The sequence below is a fragment of the Macrotis lagotis genome, chromosome 8 (assembly GCF_037893015.1).
Source record: "Macrotis lagotis isolate mMagLag1 chromosome 8, bilby.v1.9.chrom.fasta, whole genome shotgun sequence".
Taxonomy (NCBI): Eukaryota; Metazoa; Chordata; class Mammalia; order Peramelemorphia; family Peramelidae; genus Macrotis; species Macrotis lagotis.
The window spans coordinates 70,438,189-70,461,010 of NC_133665.1; the positions used below are offsets into that span (position 1 = coordinate 70,438,189).

General features: G+C 32.2%; 1 protein-coding gene across 11 annotated transcripts in view; it reads left to right on the forward strand.

The window, feature by feature from the left end:
• KDM4C (lysine demethylase 4C) overlaps positions 1 to 22,822 on the forward strand; it is a 502,779-nt gene that overhangs the window by 127,926 nt on the left and 352,031 nt on the right. For all 11 annotated transcript variants that reach the window (XR_012470847.1, XM_074197494.1, XM_074197496.1 and 8 more), the window contains 2 exons: positions 4,905 to 4,954; positions 19,671 to 19,774. Coding sequence is in view for 10 of the 11 variants with exons in the window: in XM_074197494.1 (XP_074053595.1) it covers positions 4,905 to 4,954; positions 19,671 to 19,774 (154 nt within the window). In the remaining variant the exon portion in view is untranslated. The remainder of the gene's footprint in view (positions 1 to 4,904; positions 4,955 to 19,670; positions 19,775 to 22,822) is intronic.

The window sequence follows — 22,822 nt, forward strand, 5'->3', positions numbered from 1 at the left end:
CTTCTTGTAAGATTTTTTTAAAGTTGGTATTTTGGCTATTTCAATTTCAAAAAAAACCCAATTCTGTACTGAAGAAGAGTTAGTAAAGATCCTTACAGCTGCCAGATTCCATTGAAAGTCTTTTCATCTTTTATAAGAATTAATCAGCAGTAGTTCATCAGTTTTTGGTGTATATTTTGTTTTTTGACTGCATTTTTTTGTTAAATATGACTGATGATGATTTATTGTGGGCATGAAATGTTTGGGATTCAGTGGCTTGCACAAGGCCACTCAGCTCGGTTATTATTACGTATCTGAGGCCAGATTTGAATTCAGGTACTCCTGACTCCAGGGCTGGTGCTATATCCACTGTGTCACCTAGCTGTCCTGAAAAGTGTTATTTAATTACCTTTTTTATTTTTAAAAATCTCTTAAAATTATTTTTTTTCAATTAAATGTAAACATAGTTTTCAACATTCAATTTTGTAAAGTTTTCTCCCACCTACCCTTTCTCCCTCCCTACTCTAAGATATTAAATAATCTGATAATAATGTTCATCCATCATTTTCAATCAAGATCATGACATCAGGGAGGTTATACCATTACAAGCTCATGAATTAGATTTGAGTGAGGGGGTGCTGTGGTATGTCATCCTTTCTTTCTCCAGAGTCATCTAGGTCTAGTGGGCTGATATGAATCAGGATGACTGGGAGATTGCCCTGGGTGTGAGGCGAAGTTAAGTGACTTGCCCAAGGTCACACAGCAAATTAGTGTCAAGTGCCTGAGGCTAGTTTTGAACTCCTGTCCTTCTGACTCCAGGGCCCCTGCTGAATAGGAATAAGATGCTTTGGGCCTTCCAATCTATATTCTCATTGGTGTAATGGTGTGCCTGTTCCTCAGATCAGGTTGCTATAGTATCTATTAATATAATTTTCTAACTTTTTTTTTTGTATGTACAGTTAACTTACACAGTGGTCAGAGCACTGGGGCTGGAGTCATTAACATCTGAATTCAAATCCAGCATCAGCCAGTTGCTAACGTCTGTTTGCCTCAGTTTCTTAACATCTAACTTGTTGAGAGGATCCCATAAAATCTTATTTGCTTTTTAAAAAAGGTGCTTAGATCAGCATGTGGATAATGGTAAATGTTTTATTAAGACTAGTTACTATTATTGTGGATGTTGTTAGTCTAATCTTTCTTGTGGTTATAGATGCTCCCTCCTTCAAGAGAGTTTCCAGTGGGGAATAGGAGAACAACTAAAACAACTTTCATTTCCAGATTTATCCTGGTCCTCTTTGAGTGTAGTATTTGATTTTGTGTACTAAGAATATAAGAATGAAATGATTTAAGGTTAGTTAGTAAAATGTAGAAAGGGGTATCTTTTCTAAGATGCCAGGTGACTGGGCTTCTGTGGATAGTCAAAGAGACTGGAGAAAAGGAAACCTTGTTGGCTGGTTTTGGTGGTGCTCTTTTCCATGTTACCTTGAGTTGGAGAACTGCCTCACTGGGTCCCTCTGTGGGTTCTGTCTCTCAAAAATTTAGTTAGAGTCCTTAGTTTAGAAGTTTTATGAAAGCACCCAAGACAGGATCTGCTCTTGTTGCCATCTTGGCTCCACCCACCTCAAATACACTATCTGAGAAGTCTCTTTGCCTAAGGTCTGTCTCTAAGGTACCCTTGGTATACCTGTCAAATGATATTCTTAAAATCCATGTCCGAACATGTTTCTTTTACTCAGTACATAACAATGGCTGCTTCCTTTTGCTCCCTCTCTAGAGGGAGTCCAGACTGACTTGACTTGACTTTTTTCTTTTTAGGTTTTTGCAAGGCAAATGGGGTTAAGTGGCTTGCCCAAGGCCACTAACTAGTTAATTGTTAAGCCTCATGAGGCCGGATTTGAACTCATTCATGGCAATTTGATTAATTTAAGTACCTGTCTGCAGCTTGTAATTATAGTTACTATGATTCTTAAAAATCATTTTAACTTTTCTTACCATAGTATCATTAGTAAAGTGAGGTAAAGGCAGAAAGTGCCATTCACAATATATTTTTTAAAATTTTATTTTATTTTCCCAACATTAATTCATTTGTAAGTTCATGAGTTTCACATTTTTCTATCATTCTCCCTTCCTTCCAAACAATCTGACAAAAGGTATATATGTAAATCATATTTTATATTTTTTCCTGTTAGTCTTGCAGTGAAAGAGGAATTAGAACTTAAGGGGGCAGAAAACCTATGAATAATAAAGTAAAAACATAAAAGTGATTTTAAAAGTGAGCATAATTTGCTTTGCTCTGCATTCATACTCCATAGTTTCTTCTCTGGATATGAATGGCATTGATCATAGCTGGTCTCTTAGGATTGTCCTTGATCACTGAAATGTAGAGAGGAACTTAACATAGTTAAGTTCTCATAATATTGTTAAGGTGAACAATGTTTTCTGGGTTCTGCTCACTTTACTCAACTACAGTTCATGTAAGTCTTCACATTCTTCCCTAACACCTGGCTGTTCATGATTTTGAACAGAACAGTGGTACTTCATAACTTTCACATATCATAATTTTTTTCAGCCTTTCACCAATTGACAGGTCGTTGTCCCCCCCAATTTCCAATTCTTTGCTGCTACAAACAGAGCTGCTATAAATATTTTTGAACTCATGGAATTTTTTCCTTTGTGATTTCTTCAGGATACAGACCCAGTAGTTAGTAGCATTGCTAGATCAAAGGGTATGCACAGTTTTATTGATTTTTGGGCATAGCTGCAAATTGCTCTCCAGAAAGGTTGGATCAGTTCACAACTCCACCCAACAGTGAATGAGTGGCCCAATTACAATCTTGTAATATATACCTTATTTTATTGTAGTTGGCAATGCTTGTCTCTGAAGTTCATGCAGTTGGGGAAGAACTATAATGTTACAGACTTTTAATTGAAATTTATCATTTCTGTGAATTTAGGTAACAAAATACTATTATGAAAATGATCCTCTATCAGGCTGCTAAAGGGTTCCTTGACAGAAAAAAAAAGTTAAGAAAATCTGGTGTAGATTTAGAACTGACCTGGAAGCCAGCATCCCATTCCTGCTGACTGTGTGGCCTGGAACAAGTCACTGAAAACTCTTAGTGTTCCAAGCCAGTTCTTAGTAGGTGTTCTTAACCGCCCCCCCCCTTTTTTTAAATTCACAGATCAGTTTGGCAACCTGGTTAACCAACAGACCTTTTCTTAGAATAGTGTTTTTAAAAGATTGAAATAAATTCATCATTAAAAAAGGAAACCAGTTATATGTATAAAAAACATAGACTCCAAGTTAAGATGTACAATTGAATGTGCTTTTACTTAGTTTGCTAATTTCATTGAGATCTGTTAAATTTTCCAGTATGTTTCAGGAGCATTACATTCACCTGACATTTAATAATATTAAGAAGTAAAATTGATTAGGTGTTTTAAGTGTAAAGGGGACTTAATTGAATGAACCCAGGAGCCTATGATATGAATGGAGAAATGAACTTCCCCAAACCCAAGAGGGGCAAGGATGGACCCCCTGCTGATACCTAGCCCTATATCTGAATCTTTCTGACTGGTTTGATTCATTTCTCTCAGCATAGTCTACTGCTCTCAGCATTAAACTGACATAATATCCTAAATCCGTATTGTTTGATAGATTGGTTCTTTTCCTTCATTATTGAAGAAGACGAAAACATCATCACTGTGTTTGGACCTCAGAATGCTGTACCACAGATCAGGCACAAATAGTCCATAGATTTAATACAAGAGAAATGAATATGTATGTAGAATTCCCAGTCTTAAGGGTTCTCAAACAAAACAAGAGTTTTTATATTTATAATTTTGCAACAAATAGAGGAGGAGGAACTGAAACCTTTTTCTGAAAGGGGAGTAAGTAGCATGGTAGGAGGAATAGAGCAGTAGGGGTGGGAGAAGAACTCATTCCTCCTCAAGGACAAGGGCAAAAAGGTAGCATTCTTTTTTCTTGGGAATTGCTGGATCATGTGGTTAGGATGCTCTGCTTATCTACAAAGGTCTCAGCTGTACCAGCAGTTTCTCAATCTATTGCAGGCTGCCTAGAGTCTGTCTTGACTCCCAGGGACACAGGAATTCATACTTGGACAAAAATAAAAACTATGTCAGTTTATGCTGGATTTTGTCTTCCACATCCTTTATTCTCTTAATATTCTGTTTGTATATATTTGTGCCTATAAATGGAATTAATAAATATAGTAGTTATTAGTCTCAGAAAAACTGAATTAAATGGTATGTTTAAATTGGGTAATGAGAATTTTTGTTCTTAAATCTTCCATAAATAGGTGTTTATGTTTTTTCTTTTCATAAGCTAGGGAAAGTTTTAAAAACTTTAGTAATTATACAGTGAAATAGTTTAAAATTCTTATCTTTAAAAACTATAGTAAAATTATGTATTTGTATTTTGCATGGATATTAAATTAGTATAATTAATATTTTTAAAAGAAATTCGATAATATATAGAAGGAAAGTTTTGTTTCTAAGAATAGCAAACTTTGATAAATTCCATTGGTTGAAAATTGCAGCATTAATAAGAAAATGGTTACTTGTTCAGCTTATTTTATTCTATCATATCTGACAGTTAAATGTTAAAAAGATTCTTTCAAGTCTTTTAATTAATGATATTAATAAATTTGGTGCCTAGTCATAGTAGGATAAGTGAACAGCCTATTTTCTAAAACTACAAATTATAATCATCTAAATAATCCTTTTAAATTATTGAACTTGAGTTCTTTGAATCAAAGGGAAACCCTTAATTAGTCTACCTTAATCCTTTTAATGAGATTGAATTGGTTACTTGAAATTTTGTTTTCTTTTTATAGCTATGTATTTTATTCCTTATATCATAGTCTTAAATTACAACTTTTAATAATCTGTTTATACAATTGTAGGTATGCCATACCTCCGGAGCATGGAAAGCGACTTGAACGGCTAGCTCAAGGTAAACTATTTTGAATATTTTTTGTCTAAACAGTTGTCAGAAATTTATAATTTTTCTTTTTCACTTTGCAGTTAGTATAGATTACCAGTTGTTCATTGTGGTTTAATTATATTAAAAATATTACCTTTTTTATGCTTCTGTTTTTATATATCATTGTAATGACTAACAGTTTTTAAAAATGTCTAACTTGCACATATTTCTAATTAATGGAAGGGCTCCCTGGGGACCTCATTTCGACCCAGTGGATCCTATGACTTCAGTTTGGTGATTTAGAGCCATCACAATGATTATTTTCCATTTCATTCTAGGGTATCTGCTTTCCATACCCTTAGAAACTAATCGCATTGAATGTTTTTTTTATATACACTCTTTAAATTTTTATTTTATATACACTCTTTAAATTTTTATTTATTTTTAGTTTTTGCAAGGCAAATGGGGTTAAGTGGCTTGCTCAAGGCCACACAGCTAGGTAATTATTAAGTGTCTGAGACCGGATTTGAACCCAGGTACTCCTGACTTCAGGGCCAGTGCTCTATCCACTGCTCCACCTGCTGCCCCTGCATTGAATATTTAAAATTGAATCAAAACAGATAAATTATACATTTTTGAATATTAATGAAATCTAGTACTAATGAAACGTTTACTTGATAAAGTTTGTGATGACCTTCCATAGGGTTCTTGAAAAGCTCTTTTTTTTTTCCTGGAGCAGTATTTTGAGAGAGTTGAGTCTTAAGAAGAACTGTTATATTTCATTATTACCAGTAATTCAGAAAGTTTTATAAGATGTTTGGCATAATTCATAAGTACTTGTTTTTAATATTTTGAAATCTAATAGAACTACTTGGTAAGATATTAGGAAAACATTTTTATCATGAAAATCAAGAACAGCTTTACTTCAATGAACAAAAAATAAAATTTGACTTTTACTCTTAGAAAAAATAGGAGTTCTCTAATGTATCTCAAATTCAGAAACAAAAATGGAGAAAAAATTGAAGGGAGAAAATATTTTAATGAAAAGATATTACTTTAAAAAAATGAAGTTAATTGTTTTATCTGTTTGAAAAGTTGAATCACATGCGGTACATATTTGGTGTCTGTAACTATGTATTTGATATGTTACAGTGTTTCTAGCCTATGGATTATGGAATTATTGCAAGGAATCCATGGATTTATATGTGCATCATGATTATCTTGATATTTATTTAATGTCAATAAACTATGCAGTGTGATTTGTAAAATTATATGAGCAAAGTGTCCCTTTTGTGAACGGAATGATTTACATATATGTAGTAACTATTTTGCAAATAAAAATGAATATTGTGAAAAATAAAAGATTCATTTAAAAGTACTCCAGATTTCATGGTCCCTTTTTTCCAATATACATTTTCTTAATAGATGTTAATGTTCTACTAATATCATGTGAGGGAGGATGCACAAAAATTTTTCACATTGAAAAATCTTTGAAACTCATTCTTAATGGTTGTTTTTTTTTTTAAATTCATATATTTGTTTACTTTCTACCAAGGAATGGTAGGCATTTAAATTTGAGTGTGGGATGGTTTTTAATCATCAGTAAGACAAATAATTGAAAGTTTGCCCAAAATTTGTTATAAAATTGATTTCCAAGGGTACTATTATCATTACTATTATTTTTGAGGCAATTATGATTAAGTGACTTGCCTGGGATAGTTTGTCTTGGATTTGAATTCATATCCTCTTGATTCCTTCCATTGCACCACCTTAATATCCCAAGAGCTATTATTTTATTAAGATAGGTCTTTTTAAAAATGTCAGAACTAAGACCTAACCATGATGGCTCATTTGAATATTTCTTCCTGTCTTTTTTTAGCAATTGGAAAGGGACTTTTCCACTATGATTTCCATTTTAAAACTTAGGAATTGCTTAATTTTTATTTTTTCTTCTTAAGTTTTGATTTAAGTAGTTAATATTTTCTTCAATATGTTTTTTATGTTAGTTTGCTGCCTTTTTCTTTGAACAAATTCATAAATTATGCACTGCTTTTCAAGGAATCGCATATCTCTTTACCATGAATACAGACAAATTGCATTGATTGGTAATTTGACTTTCCTTTATTCTCCTCAATCCTGGGGTAGTAAAACAACTCTCTCCTTGAACTGATAGAATCCCTAATTATTTGTATAATTATTGGTTTCCATATTACCAGATAACTCCTTTCTAATCTTTAGAAATGTATAAGATGTGGCATAGTCCTTCTCTTCCATAATTTTTTTGAGGCATATTTACAAGTTGTAAAGTGGTATATGATTGGGTTTTTTTCTGCTATTAAAAGTAAAAGAATTTCTTTACTTTTTTTAAAATTCTCTTCCTTGTCTGGAAATTGTGAATTTTTATTCTTTGATTCATGATTTTTTTGCTTTTTTTATTTTTCTTTTTTTGCAAAGCTTTTGAAGGACCAGATTCTTTTGAAGTCTCCTTTTAGACCAGTTTCTCTATTATGTCCTTTTTATAGTACTTGTATTGTTGACCTTCTTTCCCTGACTAGGGCTAGATCATTTAAAAGTAGTTTTCTAATTGAGGTCTGAGACATTTTTGTGATGTTCCATGAACAGTTCTCTCTCTCTCTCTCTCTCTCTCTCTCTCTCTCTCTCTCTCTCTCTCTCTCTCTCTCTCTCCCCCCCCCCCTTTAAGGTTGTTTGCAAGGCAAATGGGGGGTTAAGTGGCTTGCCCAAGGCCACATAGCTAGGTAATTATTAAGTGTCTGAGGCTGGATTTGAACCAATCCTCACTCTCTGGCAGGTGCTCCGTCCACTGTACCACCTAGCCCCCCCCCCCCCCCAATGTGGTTAGCTTCTTGAACTATAAAATGTGATTGATAGCATCATGTGTTCTTTTAATGCACATAGTTTGCAACATGTAGTTGTTATTTAAATGCTAGTATTTTTGTTGTTATTTCTCTTATGCTTGACTTAAGACATAATCTCTATTCATGATATGATTAGAAACTCTTTCCTTTGTCCCTGATTGTTTCTCTCCCATTCCCTTCATAATCATTGTTCTTTCCATTGCCTAATCCTCTTTCTTCTGGGGTCATTTTTCCTATTCCTCCATGAGTGTAAATTGCAGTAGGAGCTCCTAAGGCAGGAAGTAGTCCACATTGATATAATTAACCCCATGAGATCACCATTTCCTTTTGCTTGACCTTTTTTAACATGAGATTGCTCTTTATTGAGATAGTCTTCCTCAGTAAGACCTCTTTCATTATCCCATCTGCCCATTCTGCCTTGTTCCTCTGCAATTTCATTCCATAAAATATATTCATTTATGTAATCAATGGAGATGCAGAATTTATTCTATGGTACCTCAGTTCTGAGCCCCCTCGTTTACTTCTCATTTCAAATTCTAGTTACATCTTTTATTGATTGAAAAACCTGAAAAACATATTTAAAAAAACCCTATAACTTGTATGTCTCTCTTGCATTTAAAAAATAATGAAACCATACATACACACACACACACACACACACACACTAATTTATTTCATTACTTACCATTTCTTTGGTAATTGTATTTATCTGTCTTCTTATGTTTCTCTATGTTGTTATATTTGTGAGTTACATTTTTTTTAACAACAATAATGCATCAAATAACTCTCATTTATTGAATACCTACTCCTTTTGTTTTTTTTGTACGATTAGGCTACAGTTTGGAGTGAATGTCGATTTTGAGCTATATCTTAAGATCTTTTGCTTTTTGTATTATCTTATTCCATTTCCTTTTCTGTTGTCTAATAGTTATTGAATAGTCTTATATTATTTGAATTTATTTTCCTTTTCATTTTAAGTCTTTTCTACTGGGCATTTCTAAAATTTATTGTTTGCAGTTGAAATTGTTAAATTTAACCAAAGTGCCTTAGAGTTTGAAGTGTATGGTTTATTCTTGGAGGTGATCTGTGGATTTTTTTCTTGCATTTCCTGCATTGTGGTGTTCAAAATTTTTGATTTGTTGTGTTTTCTTGCAGCCTGTGATCCTTCAAAGTCAATGGTTTATTGTTTTTTAAAAATTTTTATTTAATGGTTTCAGTTCCAAACCCTATCTCTTCCTCCTTCCCCTCACCCCCCCCCCCATGATAAGGAATCAGTTATAGGTTATACATGTGCAATTACATAAAACATTTCCTCTAGAGAAAGAAGCACAAAAAGGAACATGATTTTCTTTTCTCCAGTCTTCTTATACAAAATGATTAATATCACCCATTGGCTCCATCTTTTTACTATATTATACCATTATATTCCACTCCTTCCTATGTGCTGTCTATATATGCTCCTTCTAACAACTCTTATAAATGAGAAATTTCATATGAGTTATTAACATCTTCTTGCCATGAAGGAATGCAAACAGTTCAATATTAAGTTCTTCTTTAGTTAGTCCTTCTCTTCCACTCCCTCTATGGTTCACCAGAGTCCTGTACTTGGAGATCAAACTTCCTGTTCAGCTGTGGTTGTTTCAGTAGCAAAGTTTGAAAGTCTTCTGTTTCATTGAAAGTCCATCTTTTCCCCTGAAAGAGGATGTTCAGTTTTTCTGGGTAGTTGATTATTGGTTGTAAATCAAGATCTTTTGCTTTCTGGAATATCATATTTCAATCCCTACAAGCCCTTAATGTAGATAACTCCAGATCCTTTGTAATCCTAACTATGGAGCCTTGGTAGTAGAATTGTTTGGTTTTGGCAGCTTTTAGAATTTTCTCTTTGATTTGGGAGTTTAGGAATTTGGCTATAATATTCCTAGAAGTTTTTCTTTTGGGATCTCTTTCAGGAGGTGACTGGTAAATTCTTTTGTTTTCTATTTTACCCTATTTTTCACTTGTTTTTTTCATCAGGAATTCTTCAGAGGTCCCTTTCATTATATAGATATTTTTCTGCTAAAGGATTATATTCAGTTTTGCTAGTTGGGTTATTTTTTTTTGTTTTTTGTTTTTGCAAGGGAAATGGGGTTAAGTGGCTTGCCCAGCACCGCACAGCTATGTAATTATTGTCTTAAGCTGAATATGAACTCCAGGGCCAGTGCTCTATTCACTGCGCCACCTAGCCACCCCTAGGTTATTCTTGAATGTAATTCTAGTTTCTTTGGTTTCTGAAAACACATATTCCAAACCCTTCTCTTCTTTAATGTGGAAGCTCCCAAACCTTGTATGATCCTCACTATGGTTCCATGTTATTTGAATGGTTTCTTTCTGACTACTTGTTATATTTTCTTCTTGATCTGGGAGTTTTGGAATTTGACAGTTTTCATTTTGGAATATTTTTCTGGTGGTAATTGATCAATTGTTAAAAATTTTATTTTAAACCCTGATTTTAGAATATACAGGCAATTTTCATTTTTTATTTTTTTGACATATGATGCAAAGGCTTTTTCTTTGATCATAGGTTTCAAGTAATTCTAGAATTCCAAAATTATCTTTTCAATATTTTGATTGAAAGGTCAGTTAATTTTTTATTTGTGAATGAGTTTACATTTTCTTCTATTTTATTATTCATTTGACTTGATGTCTTCTTGATGACTCATGGGGCCATTAGCTTTCACTTGCTCAGATATAATACTTAAAGAATAATTATTTTCACTGAGCTCTTGTACCTTTTCCCATTTGACTCATTATACTTTTAAGGAATTGTTTTCATCAGTGGAGTTTTATACCTAATTTTCAAAGTTGTATGTTGTCATTTTATGATTTTCTTGTATCACTCTCACTTTTCCCCTTCAAATTTTCCTCTGCCATTCTTTTCTAGGAATTCTTATATGATTTCTGTTTATTTCACATTTTTCTTTTAGGTTTTTCTTGTTGTTTTGGCATCATTGTTTTCTGAGTTTGTTTCTTGATCTTCTCTGTCATGATAGTAGTTTATTAATGGTTAGATTCCTTTTTGTTGTGATATCTTTTTCCTTTTTTTTTTGGCTTATCTTCATGTTAAAGTTGGGCTTTGTTCTTACATTCTTAACATTGTTGTGAGCTTCGTGCTTTTTTGGCATAACTTTTCAGAGTTAATTTTGGGGGTTTTGAAATTTTCATACTTTCAAGATAGTATTATCCAGGGATAGGGCTGGTTACTGCTCTCCTGGTATCACCTGTAGTCCTTAGCAAAGAAGGGTGCTTGATTCCTGGTGACATGGAATGATACTGCTCCTCAGGACTCCTATTCCTTATGACCAAAGATGCTTCCCTCTCCTCTGGAATTGTGACTCCGAAGTGGGTATTGATAATAGAGCTACTACGTATGTACCCTGAAAACCTTCCTGATTGGTTGCCTGACAGATCCTGAAGCTTCTGTGTTACTGTCTTGCTTAAGTCCTACTACATGTGTGTGTGTGTGTGTGTGTGTGTGTGTGTGTGTGTGGTGTATATATATATATATATATATATATATATATATATATATATATATATATCCCAGTCCCTCCTTAGCCCAGTGTTATAGACCCTGTTTTTCTAAGTTATTTTGAGCTGGGAGACTGTCTCACTCAGACCTTCTGTTAGCTTTCTTGACTTGAGGTGTTATTTTAATGTCGTTTAGAGGGGAATTTTCTTAGAGATTAACCGATTACTTCTCTGCTTTGTTGTCATCTGGACTCTTGTCTTCAGTTTTCATTATGAACAATACTTTTCTATCCCTTCAAATTCTTTCCAAGTATTTTGAAACTTTGTAAACATTGTCTGTGCTTATAATAAAAAATAACTTGGCATGCGGAATAACCTTGCTCTCAAACAGCTTCTGAAACAATGATTCATCTCTCCTCTTATTTGTAGTGTCAGGTTTGAGAGTTTGCTTTGTCTAAATTGGACCCTTCCCTTCCCCTTTCAAGAATGTGAGGTAGGAATTCTCTGAATTAACATGGACATTTGATTTTTCAGTTATGTTAGACATAACTTATACAAAGACGAAAGATTATATTATACTGTTCTTTACTAAACAGGTCTACTGTGAGAAAGGTTTCATTTTCAGGCCAACTACTTTCAAATACTATATAAAAAACATTGCATTCTAAATGAGTTGAAAATCACAATCAGGCAAGCATTCTCTTTTTTATTATTAATTCTTTTGTTATGTGTGGTTTATTTCCTCCCCATGTTAGGTTTTCTATCTTTTACTAATTTAATAATTAAAAAGGAATTTTGTCATGTTAATAAATTTTGAAAATAGTTTTAAAATGAAACCTAAAAACTAAAAAAAAAAAAAAAATTCAAATCCGACCTCAGACACTTAATCATTACCTAGCTGTGTGGCCTTGGGCAAGCCACTTAACCCCATTGCTTTGCAAAAACTAAAAAAAAAAAAAAAAAAATGAAATCTAAACATTTCTTTTGTCCAAATTAAAAAGGGATTATGTAGAAGATTTTCACAGTCATAATTTTTTTCTAGAACTATTAAAGTTCTGGTATGCGGTTAATTACAGATTCACTCTGTTTTGTTTTTTTAAATGGTATCAGTTGCATTATGACCATTATAATTGTGATTTTGAATACCATTTTCATGAGTATTATCATGGATGCGTTTTGGTTCTGAATAGTAGATTAGAGAACAAGTTTAAAGTTGATTACCATAATCTTTAAATATATACGTAAAGAATTTTGAGTTGAAATTATATACTAACATCTTTCCACTAATTATTATATCCACATTTTCTTTTTCATTACAGGAGAAATGTAACAGATGATCATTTGTCTATTTCATTTTCTCATTATTGAATTGAAAAACACTGCCAAGGCTTCTTAGTTACCTGTCTTAATATAACATACCATTCAAATGATGCAATTTATTTAATCAAGAAAATGAATGAGACATATAATTTATTTTGGTTTTTTAATAAAACCATTTTTACTTTAATTTTTAGACATGAAACAAAAGAAAGCTGCCATAAGTTAGTAGATTGTGTATTCCACGGAGCAGCCTTCTAAATTAATTGAATGTTGCTAAATAACTAAAATGATAAAATAATAGCACATGTGACAAAGCATTACAAGTTGTGTAGGTCAAGGCAGTATGTGAGAACATAAAACTAAAGGAAGGCTAAGGATATTTTCCATTATCTTGTCTGCACATCATAATTATCTTTGTTTTCTACCGAAATCTTGATTGCCTTGGAATCTACAAATATTTTATCTTGATGCCATTAGACTTGTATCTAATAAAGGCAGCTGCTTTCTCATTTATGTAGGGTTTTTTTTCAATTTTACACATAGGAGTAATAAAAATCTAAACACACAGTTTTTATAATTTTTAAATCATTATGTTCATTTATAATGTTTTTGAATTTTTTAAAATTTTCCCTTTGTATTCAGTCGGAAAAAATGTTAAAAAAAGATAGTGGTAAATAATAATGGATAGTATAGTAGGTATTTTGGTAAAAAAAATTCTCAATAGAATTTTTAGTTTGAAAATGAAATTATATCTTTAGTATTCTATTATACCCATAAAAAAGATTAATTTAAATTGTGAAGAAAGGTATTTAGTTATATACATATTTCAATATTCTGTGAATTAGATACTTGTATAATTAATAACCCATTGTTGAATACTCATTTTAGTAAAAGTTACTGAAGCCTTGAATAGTTTGTGAGTTTAAAATCTCTAAGAGTAGTTGTAATATAATCAAGCTATGATGGAAGGAGATTGCCATAAAATTGCCATGGTGCTCAAGAAATTACTTTTCCTTCTCTCTGTGGCACAATTTTGCTTCGTGTGTGTGTCTGTGTGTGTGTGTGTGTGTGTGTGTGTGTATTATATGTATGTATATAATATATATGTCCATTTCTTATTTATTGTTACACATTTTCAATGGTTTTCTTCAGCAATAATGAGCAAAATAATTAAAGAAATAAATTCAGAATACATTTAAAAGCATTTTGCCTTCTTGATTACAGTTTTATTAGTAACCTTAAGTTTAACTGCTGTGATGAGTAAAAATTTCAAAGTTCCACAGTTTCTGGATAAATTATAATCAATTTTATTAACTAGAACTAGCAAATAGTGAGCAAAAAGGACTCAATTGTTCCTCTATGTGATCAAGGGGACCTAATCTGTGTAACCTTCAATACTTATAAAGCCCTTTGTAAAGGGGATGTACCCCAAGGTGTAAATCAATTGATTGGTTAGCAGGTAATGAGAGAATGAACATTACAGTGAGATGTGGACTTATTCATTTTTCTTTTCTTTTCTTTTTTTTTTTTTTTTTTTTTGCAAGGTAATGGGGTTAAGTGATTTGCTGTAGGCCACACAGCCAGGTAATTATTATATGTCTGAGCCCAGATTTGAACTCAGGTACTCCTGACTCCAGGGCTGGTGCTCTATCTACTGCACCACCTAGCCACCCCAAGAGATGTGGACTTATTATAATGAGGGTTTGGGAGACATGACTGATTACTCAGTCTTTGTAAAAGAGATTTATCTATATCCTTATCACTCTGTGTAGGGTAATCTACACAAAGAGAAGAATCCATTTCTATCCAACCTCTCCTAACTAAAACACACTGCGCCAAAATTCTCTTTTTTAGCGAAAGTAAAATTTTTCTACCTTTCAGTCAGATCTGAGTTTTCCCAGTGTAGTACATCTGCCCAAAATTTCATGCTATTATCAAATTAACTCTGATTTTCAAAGATTGTATAATTTACCGAGTTGATTTCTAAATGAGTAAAAGAAAATCCTTATTAAATAATTGTTTATTAATATAGAAGAGAGAAATATAGACAGAATGGTGAAAGTTTACATAATTTTGTGAACATATTCTTAATTAGGGCAAAATGTGGCCTGTGGGCAAACAAAGTAAATAAAGCCTAACTACCACAGAACTCTCACTAAAATTACAAATCAATACATATTGACTATTGTTTTAATAAAAACTTTTAAAAGCTAGGTTGGACAGTTTAAATTGATGTATTCTTACTGATATAGCTTAAATAGAACTGTTTAGTTTTTAAAGAGGTAAAATGTATTTTTATTAACAGTTCACATGGTTAATAGATATCCCTTTAAACATTTATTTCACTTTTCTGTCTAAAAATATTTTTTAAATGGCTATTTTTGTATAGGATAATGAAAATGGTTCTAAATCACTAAATTCAAAAGAGCCTCAAACTAGTATAATGAAAATGTCTTAATTGTATTCTGTCACTCTAATTTGCCCTTCGTACATGCTTTGGGTAAATGATATTGGTGTATGATATCTTATAGTATCAGTTATCTAATCTTGGCATCAAACTTGTTGAATTAAATATTGTAATGTCTAAATTTGAATTTTCAAGTAATTTCATGTCAGTTCAGTACCTTTCCTTTCTTGTTTTTATTTTCTGGCTTCAATTTCAAACTTCTATACCATCCATCGAATTCTTTGAAAATCATTTTACATAAACTGTTGAAGAGTATTATGTAAAGTTTAGTGCTAATCTGATTAATATGTCAAATAGAAATATAATTTGTATATATATTATATATTAGTAAAACAGTCAACATTGATGTCAATGATTCACTGTATGTGAATGCATAAATTGTTTACTGCATTATCTAAATCTAACTAGTATTAGCTCATTTTGAATGATCTTATGTGTGAATCACTATGTTAAGTGCTTGCAAAACAAAGAAAGACAAAAACCCTTGGACTTTTGCTTAAGAGAGCTCCCATTTTTATTTGGGAGAAGTCTTACAAACATTCCGAACAGTTATTTGGGAGAAGACTTAGAAACGCTCGCACCCCTTATGAATAAGTTAGGTAGGAGGTAAACTCAGAGGATACACATCAGCAATCTAATATTGAGGGGTATATAGAAGTCTTCTTGTAGGAGGTGGGATTTCACCTGAGTGTTGAAGGACCCTAGGAAAAGCACAAGGCAACAGCCAAAGCTTGCAAGGCACATGGGGATAAGCAAAGTTAAGTGAGATGCAGAGCATCTTACAAGAGGAATAGCATGAAGGCCTGTATACCTGAGACAGAGGTTCTTGGAGGAAAATAAAGTAAAAGACTGGGAAGGCAGGAATGGGATAGGTTATTAAGGGCTTTGAAAACCAATTAGGTGTTTCTGTATTGATCTTGGAGCTTCTACTGAGCCACTGGAGTTTGTTGAGTAAGGTGACTGATTTGGTCAAATCATTTCTTTAGGAATACAATTTCAGCAGTCTATGGAGATTGGATTAGAGGGAAGAGAAGTTTAGGGGAGAGAAGTTTAAGGGAGAGAGGCCATCCAATAGACTCATTGAATAGTATTGGTATTAGGTAGTAAAGACCTGTTCCATGATCATACTTAGAACGTGGAAAGCCTGGATGATATACAATTGTAGGTGAGGATTTCAGGATAAATACTTAAGTATTGAGCCTAAGTGACAGGAAGGATGGTGGTGCTCAGTTATAGTGAAATTTGGAAAAGGGAGGATTTATGGGCAATATAATATGATATGATAAATATCTTATAATACATGATAAGTAATGATACATTCTTTTGGCTGTACTGAGTTCAAGATGTCTTAAATTTAAAGATGAGGTACCTAGTTCAAAATCAGGAGAGACCAGACCAAGAAGAGGACATTGTTTATTTTTAAGAGATCATCGATAATTTTGGAGAGAACAGTTTTAGATAAATGCTGAGGTTGTAAGCTCAATTACAAGAAGAAAATGAGGGGGAGGAAGTAGAGGCACAGAGATTGCTTTCTCAAAGAGTTTGTGAACTGGAGAATAGGAATGTGGCTTCATTAGCTGAGAGTTTTGTTTTTTGTTTTTGCAAGGCAAATGGGATTAAGTGGCTTGCCCAGGGCCACACAGCTAGGTAATTATTAACCCAGGTACTCCTGATTCCAATGCCTGTGCTTTATCCACTGCGCCACCTAGCTGCCCCAGCTGAGAGTTTTTTAAGTATTGAGGAGAATGAACATTTCTAAGTAGCAGGAAGCATCTGGGAGACACTGAAGAGAATGGATATTCCTCTCAATTCCCCCCCCCACCCCCCAATTAATTACTTGAATATTCTTATATGTTTAGTCACCCAAACTGTTTATATTCACCTAAAAATTTTTGTGGTCTATAAATAACCAAATTGTTTTTTGAGTTAAATGTAAAAATAACAGATGCATATTTTGTAACTTGAAAAATGGTTACTTTTTTAGACCTGTTCTCATAGGAGGCAAAAAAGATGCTGTGTTTAACTACTTAAAAATTACAGTTTTAAAACTAGTTATTAAAAGATGCTGTTGTGCTTTATGATGTGATTTTACATTATTGTGAGGGCAGTCTAGGTCATATTAACTTTTTATATGTCATTTTTCCAACATATTGTGAGTATCAGAAACAAGAGCTGAGGAAGGAAACTTGCTTGTTTTTTTAATAAGAATACAAATGATACAATTTTAATGTAATATGATTTTAACACCTGTATTTTTAATTGTTTTAGGTTTATTTGTTTTGAATTATTACAATAATCTTGTTATAAGAGCTTTAAAGGCTAGAAACAGAATTAATATTTGATCCTGAAGTTTATTAATTAAGGGAGTAGAGTCACATGACTGATTCTAAGCCTTAGGGAAAAACATTTTGATAGATGAATGGGGGATTGATTGAAGTGGGGAAGACCAATGAGAATTAGTGTGGCAGTAGTTCAGACAAAAGGTGACAAGAGCCTGAACAGGGATGGTGAGTGAGTATTGTGAAGGGGGCACAAAAGTAGAGGTATTTTTTGAGAGTGGATTGGGATTTAGGATCAAATGAAAGTAAGGAGCTGAGGATGATATTCAGGCTACTTAAGAAACCAATTCAATTGGACAGGCTTTACAGAGTTAGAGATAACTAATTGACTTAAAAAAAAGAAATTAGATCATTACCTCATTTATTTCATAGTAGGGACCTGGTAAATTTTAAATGCTTTTGAAGGACTCTTGAAGATAAATTAAAAACAAAGTAAAATTGCAGTAATAGCACCAGAATGTTTATACTTTTACCCAGCAATCTTTTTGGAAAAATGAGTATAAAATTATTTTATAATAGTGAGTTTAGTACGAACACATTCTTTATGTGGCCTTTTTAGTGAGTGATATTAAAGTGTTGCTAACTTGTAAAGGGCATTAAAAATTAGATTAATTTTTTCTTTAGTGCTGGTGATTTCTTTATTATTGTTCAGAGAAAACATTCAGTCCTTTTCGGCATGGATATCGTTGAGTACCTTTAAAAATAATTCATTTCCAGGATTTGTAATGATTGCATGTTTGATAAAACATTTTAAAGTTAATCTTATTATATTGGTATGTGAGATTAATGGAAATATATTTCAGTTGAATAGTTATGTGTTACAAGCAATAGAATATTTGTCCAATTTCTTAGAAAATTATTTTGAGATGAAATTCAGTTTTAACTCATAATTTTCATTATGCACAATATTTTTTAATAGTGAAGTAAACTGTAATTATGAAGACCTGCTATAATTATAAAATGCAAAATAGTACAAAGTATTTGATGCACTTGTATTACCTTCTTTCAGTGTTTTTTCTTTTCAGTTTAACTTCTGACCTGTAAACACATTGTGCAAGCCTCTCACTATTCCTCTATTCCATAATTCCCTCTATGTTCTACGTCTTCTTTGTGATTTTCTTATCTCTAAACTCCCTTTTTCAGCTGCCTTCTTCTCTGTCATTTTTTTTATCTTCTTTTCCTCTTCTCTCTTTTTTTTTTTCTGTTAGTTCCAAGATTGAATGCCCATGGAAAAGTGCTAGTTAGATGAACAGGAGAATCAGCAAGTAGTACATTTTTCTCTTTCTTAATAAAGCAAGCCTTATTTAATGGAATTCTTCCAGAGTAAGACATAAAAGATTCTAGTAGTAGTAGGGTATTTTTTGAATCTCTAATATGCTATCAAGCAAAATTTTGAGTTCTTCATTTAAAACTTTCTGAAACACTTTATTCACATTTATGAAACATATGTATTGATATTTGACACAGAAAGTGACCTGGTTCCTAATAGATGTTGGCTTTCTTACCTCATTTCCTTAGAAATAACTCAGTATACTGTTTTTAGAATGAGGGATGGAAATGAGGGATCTATTGCTTAATTGTATCCTGCAGATTCCCAGCTTCTTCTTAGTCCTTTTACTATCTTTAACAGGTCATCTTATGCAAAAATTCAGATCCATTCAAACTCCATGGAGTTTGGAGTCATTAAATATGATGCATCTTAAATATTTCCATGGGACCCTGTCTTAAATGTAATTTTAAGAATAGGCCTTCATTTTGTACTAGAAATGAACACATGAAGTAGAAATAAAATTTAGTCATGTACTTAATTTTAACTTCATTTATGTGATCTTCTACCTTTGCTATAGTTGCATAACCTCTTCTGACTTCCGTTTTTTTTTTTCATTTGTAAAGTGATGGGATCTGCATGACTTTATTTCTCTTAAATGTCACCATCACCATTCTTTTTGTTACTCCAGTTCAAAATTCTGTTCTCTTAACCTAAATATCTAAACAATTTTCAAGACTTTTTTGTTTCTACCTCTACAACATCTCTTAAAACTCTCCTTAAAACAAAACAAAACAAAAAAAAAGCTCTCTCCTCCTGATTCATGCAATCATCATTCTGTATAAAATAAAAGTCTCTTAATCTGCAATATTGGAACTGGAATTTGAAGAAAAGACACAACAAAATCTAGAATTCAACTTTGGTCATGTAATTGAATCAGCTCTGGTTATTTTTCTTGTTTCCTATTTAGGATTCTTCCCAAGCAGCTCTCAGGGGTGTGATGCATTTCTTCGCCATAAGATGACATTGATATCTCCTTCAGTACTGAAGAAATATGGCATTCCTTTTGACAAGGTATACTAGAAATCATTTTAAAATTCCTCCATCATGATTTCTCCTTAACAGTTAAAATAGACAAAAATGATATGATTTTGTAATCTTTAATCTTAAAAAGTTATAGTAGACATCCCCAAACATGAATTTCTTAGGAAAAGTTTGTCATTTTGATATTTTAGTTATTGATCAAGTGCAAATCATTTTTTAAATGTGTTTATTTAATGTAGTTACATAAATTTTAAAAGTGATTTTGATGTAGATTTAATGGTACTCTATAGTTAAATTGAATAAAATTAGATTTGAATGAAATTACTTAATTTACCTTTTTATGTGAATACATTATATTTGCATTTATATGGTTTTTTTTGAAGGGTGAATTAAGCGTAGTGATTTTAGAAGCAATTCTATGTTTAGAATCTTAATATTTTGAAGTTAGAAGAGATTTTAAGACATTCAATGTACATGTACATTTTACAACAAAGTCTTTTATTGTGGTTAAACTTATGGAATGATTTTATTTGATGTTATTTATTCAGAGGGTTTCTAAAGATTAATTTCTGCAAAATTAGATTCACACACTCTTCTTTGTGCTTATAGGTTATGTTTAACCCATCATTTTTTTCAGACCATAGGTATTTTTATGAGAAGAAACTGAAATGAAGAAAAAGATTTGCACAGTAAATCAAATCTATGTCTGAGAGTTTAAGAACACAATTCCCATTTCCTTTTTACTTCTTTTCTTACCATAATTTCTTCTTCTTTTTTTAACCTTTAAAAATTTTCATTTGTGAATAAATCAGCACCTCTTCTTAATTCCTGGTAGTTAAACTTATTTTTTAAAGCAGAATTTTTCTTACTGTTACGAATCATTTAATATCTTGATGTACTTTTTCATAGTTTCTGAGTTTATTCAGAAACCTGAAGTCCTGGGATTTTGTCAAAAGCTTTTTCAGCATCTATTGATATGATCATATGATTTCTGATAGGTTTGTTGTTGATATAATTGAGTATACTAACAGTTTTCCTAATATTGAACCAACCCTGCATTCCTGGAATAAATCCTACTTGATCATAATGTATTATCCTAGTGATGATTTGTTGTAATTGTTTTGCTAAGATTTTGTTAAGGATTTTTGCATCTATATTCATCAGGGAGATAGGTCTATAATTTTCTTTCTCTGTTTTAACTCTTCCTGGTTTAGGTAACAGTACCATATTGGTTTCATAGAAAGAGTTAGGCAGAGTTCCATCTTTCCCTATTTTTCCAAAGAGTTTATATAGGATTGGAACCAATTGTTCCTTAAATGTTTGGTAGAATTCACTTGTGAATCCATTAGGCCCTGCAGATTTTTTTTTTAGGGAGTTCAGTAATGGCTTGTTGAATTTCTTTTTCTGAAATAGGGTTGTTTAGCTATTTAATCTCTTCTTCATTTAACCTGGGCAACTTATATTTTTCTAAATATTCATCCATTTCACTTAGATTATCATATTTATTGACATAGAGTTGGGCAAAATAATTTCAAATTATTACTTTAATTTCTTCCTCATTGGTGGTGAGTTCACCTTTTTCATTTATGATACTAGCTATTTGGTTTTCTTCTTTCTTTTTTTTAATCAAATTGACCAGAGGTTTATCAATTTTATTGGTTTTTTCATAATACCAACTTTTGGTTTTATTTATTAATTCAATAGTTTTTTTGCTTTCAATTTTATTAATTTCGCCTTTAATTTTTGAATTTCTAATTTGGTACTTAATTGGGGATTTTTGATTTGTTCTTTCTCTATTTTTTTAGTTGTATGTTTAGTTCATTGATTTCCTCTTTCTCCAATTTATTCATATAAGCATTTAGAGCTATAATATATCCCCTGAGAGTTGCTTTGAATGAATCCCATAGGTTTTGGTATGTTGTTTCATTATTATCATTACCTAGGATAAAATGGTTAATTCTTTCTATAATTTGTTTTTTGGTCCAATCATTTTTTAAAATGAGGTTATCCTGTTTCCAATTTGTTCTGGGTCTATATCTCCTTGGCCCAGTATTGCATATGACTTTTACTGCATTGTGATCTGAGAAAGATGTATTCACTATTTCTGCCTTTCTGCAGTTGATCATTAGGTTTTTATGTCCTAGTACATGGTCAATTTTTGTATAAGTTCCATGTACTGCAGAGAAAAAGGTATATTCCTTTCTATCCCCATTCAGTTTCCTCCATAAATCTACCATATCTAATTTTTCTAGCAATCTATTCACCTCCCTAATTTCTTTCTTGTTTGTTTTATGGTTCGATTTATCTAGATCTGATAGTGGGAGGTTGAGGTCTCCCACTACTAGAGTTTTGCTGTCTATGTCTTCCTGTAATTCTTTCAGCTTCTCCTCTAAGAATTTGGATGCTGTCCCACTGGGTGCATATGTATTCAATATTGAAATGACTTTATTGTCTATGGTACCTTTTAGGAGGACAAAGTTTCCTTCCTTATCTCTTTTAATGTTATCTATTTTTGCTGCTGCTTTGTCTGAAATAAGGATTGCTACCCCTGCTTTTTTTAAAGCCTACTCATGGAACATGTATTATGTTTCTTTTTTTTTTTCGCCAGTCATTTTTCATAAATATTGCTGTCTTCTTCCTTTGGTGATATTAAGGACTGTAGCTATCAGGAGCATCCCGAATATTAAAGATGATGATGATGATGATAATAATGATGATGATGATGATGATGATGATGATGATGATGATGATGATGATGATGATATTAATAGTTTTTACATTAGGATATTGGAAAATGATCATTGATTACCTGGAGGCCACGTTGGATGCCCAAGGCAGGTGGAAAACATCTATAACTTTTTGTAGACTAGATTCGAAAGACAATTCAGAGTAGGTAAGCTAGCCATTTGGAATGGAGGCTCTATCATATATAAATTCTGTTGTTTTGTGTCTGTGCTAAGGGACAGTTCTTTTTGTATCTTGAAAAGTTAGAAATTGTATTGAAACCTCTTAAAACTAGGTTTTTTAAGCAAGGTTTTTCTGGTTGGCTAAACCTTTTATTTTGCATTTTTGAAGGGC